This window comes from Ovis canadensis, chromosome X (genome assembly GCF_042477335.2).
Source record: "Ovis canadensis isolate MfBH-ARS-UI-01 breed Bighorn chromosome X, ARS-UI_OviCan_v2, whole genome shotgun sequence".
In the NCBI taxonomy this organism is placed as follows: domain Eukaryota; kingdom Metazoa; phylum Chordata; class Mammalia; order Artiodactyla; family Bovidae; genus Ovis; species Ovis canadensis.
Genome location: NC_091727.1, coordinates 51392553 through 51395113, shown reverse-complemented (window position 1 = coordinate 51395113; position 2561 = coordinate 51392553). Strand labels below are relative to the sequence as shown.

Below are 2561 nucleotides of genomic sequence, written 5' to 3'. Positions count from 1 at the left end.
CAAGTCTGATTCTGTCAGTGCCCTGCTTAATAACCTCATGAATATATAACACTTTAAAGGCTCTGCACCTGGAATTACAGACACTTTCCAAGACAGGAAAGGAGAGCTGGGAGTAGCTGATTCCTTCCAAGAATACACTCATGCGCCTCCCACACTGTCTCATATACACCTTCAGCCTGAAAATGGAGTAGATACACACTCTTTCCCAAGACCTGCCAACCAATCTCGTACAAGACTGAAAAATGAAGGAACACTAATCTATTTATTTCTCGTTGCATACCCCAGCCCTCGCCAATCCCAAATCATCTTTTCTGCCTTAGTCCCACCCCTGCCTTGGCTTGTCCGTTCTTCTATCTGACAGCGGAAGTCTGCCTGAACGAACCGCCCACTTCCTTTTCGAGTTTGGAGATTGCGTGGCAGGTTCGGCGGAGTCAATTCAGCTTTGCATTCTCGGGCTTTGCTGCTGGGGCGAGTGCTGGGGGCTGTTGCTCCGGCAAGTTGGCTTACGTGGGTGTCAGCTTGTTTGCTGAGAACGTCTCGCTTGTTGTTACAAAGACTACTTATGTTGGTGGCTTCAGCGGCGGCCCCCCTTTAAGGTAAAGATAGCTGCTTTCTGCAGGCGTCTTACTCTAGGATTGCTATAGACTCCGTGCCCTTAGTAGAAGACATGCCACGGGGACGAAAGAGCCGGCGTCGCCGTAATGCAAGGGCCGCAGAGGAGAACCGCAACAGTCGTAAGATTCAGGCCTCAGAAACCTCTGAGACCCCGATGGCCGCCTCTGTGGGCTCGAGCACCCCGGAGGACGACCTGAGCTGCCCAGAGGAAGACCCAAACACTCCAGAGGAGACCTCCACTACTCCTGAGGAATCCTTGAGCATTGCTCAAGCGCAGAAGCCCTCGGTAGCCCGGAGCAACTTTCAAGGCACCAAGAAAAGTCTCCTGATGTCTATATTAGCCCTCATCTTCATCATGGGCAACAGCGCCAAGGAGGCCCTGGTCTGGAAAGTGCTAGGAAAGTTGGGGATGCAGCCTGGCCAGCAGCACAGCATCTTTGGAGATCCAAAGAAGGTCGTTACAGAAGAGTTTGTGCGCAGAGGGTACCTGATTTATAAGCCGGTGCCCCGTAGCAGCCCCGTGGAGTACGAGTTCTTCTGGGGACCTAGAGCACACGTGGAATCAAGCAAGCTGAAAGTCATGCACTTTGTGGCAAGGGTGCGTAACCGGTGCTCCAAGGACTGGCCATGTAATTACGATTGGGATTCTGATGATGATGCAGAAGTTGAGGCTATCCTCAATTCAGGTGCGAGAGGTTATTCTGCTCCTTAGGGAAATATGCAGCACACACATGAGGGAGGTTTAAAAGAGCTTCAAAGGTACTCCCCAAGAGGTTGATCATTTGGGTCATGAGTTGAATATAATGGGGAGGGGGCACTGTATTTCGTACTTGTGATCAACAAATTGTTTGAGAAATAGAACGTTTTCTTTAGACATTGTAAATTTTATTCCGTTTAATACAGTGTTGATTAAGATCACAATATGTTTTAAAATATGATTGAAGAAAAGATATTTTCCTTTATTTTCTGTCATTGAGATTTAGTATAACAGTTTTGCTAACGTTTTAAAATGAAGTCTATCCATTATATTCTATGATCGGGCACATATTTTCTATCATTAAAATAGACTGCTCTTAAAAGTAATGATATAACCGGTAAATTGTGAGAGAAGAATGAAAGAATTATTTTATGTCCTACCTTTCTGAAACCTGTGTCTCCTGTTGTGTAAAGAATATAGACAACCATTTTGACTTTGTATAATTACTGCAGAAAATAGAAAAAAAATAAAAGCTTAGTGATGAGGACACTTTGTCCAATTATTGGCCATGAGTTATGGGTGAGGCACCAATGTAGGTTCTGGGAATACTCATGAGGCACATCTCTCAGTTCTAAAGAATGTTCTAGATTATGTGAGAGAGAATTTGTAAACTGGCAGTGTGGTAAATGCTGTAATAAGGAGTGAGCATAGGGTACCATGAAAATGTAGAAAAGTTTATGTGACCTCTATTGGAGGGTAGAACAGGAAAGAGGGCATCATAGGGTGCTATGAAAATCCAAGAGATGCTTAAATAAGCTTGAGGGAGCCTGAAAGGGGCATTATAGCATACTATGAAAATATTGTGTATTAGGTATTTTTTTGAAACTTAATCCACCTTGTGGGAAGGGGCAATGGCAAAGGGAAGGACACATCACAGGGTGCTGTGGAAATAGAAAATGCATTTTAATCAGTTTGAGAGGGCAGAGGGGAAAGGGGTGGTGGCAGGCAAAAGGACAATGAATGGTACTACAGAAATTGAAGATTGGACTGTCAGAAACTTCTTGGTTAGTGAAAACCTGAGGTCTGAAAGTAATATTGGAGATGGGGAAAGGAGTAAATATTGAGGCACTAAAGGCAGCATGAACGTTGGGGAAGAAACAAATTCTTCCCCAGTGGCTCAGACCACAAAGAATCTGCTGGCAATGCAAGAGACCTGGGTTCGGTCCATGGGTGGAGAAGATCCCCTGGA

The 2561-nt window shown here is 45.2% G+C and overlaps 1 protein-coding gene across 1 annotated transcript; it reads left to right on the top strand.

Annotated features, from left to right (window-relative positions):
* Positions 1-372: 372 nt before the first annotated feature.
* MAGEH1 (MAGE family member H1) lies at positions 373-1857 on the top strand. Its single transcript, XM_070291563.1, has one exon. The coding sequence runs from the start codon at positions 668-670 to the stop codon at positions 1325-1327; it is 660 nt and encodes a 219-aa protein (XP_070147664.1). The 5' UTR covers positions 373-667; the 3' UTR covers positions 1328-1857.
* Positions 1858-2561: the final 704 nt, after the last annotated feature.

Bases quoted from the DNA above. Each gene is read 5' to 3' on its own strand.
- MAGEH1 (XM_070291563.1), top strand. From the start codon at position 668: ATGCCACGGGGACGAAAGAGCCGGCGTCGCCGTAATGCAAGGGCCGCA.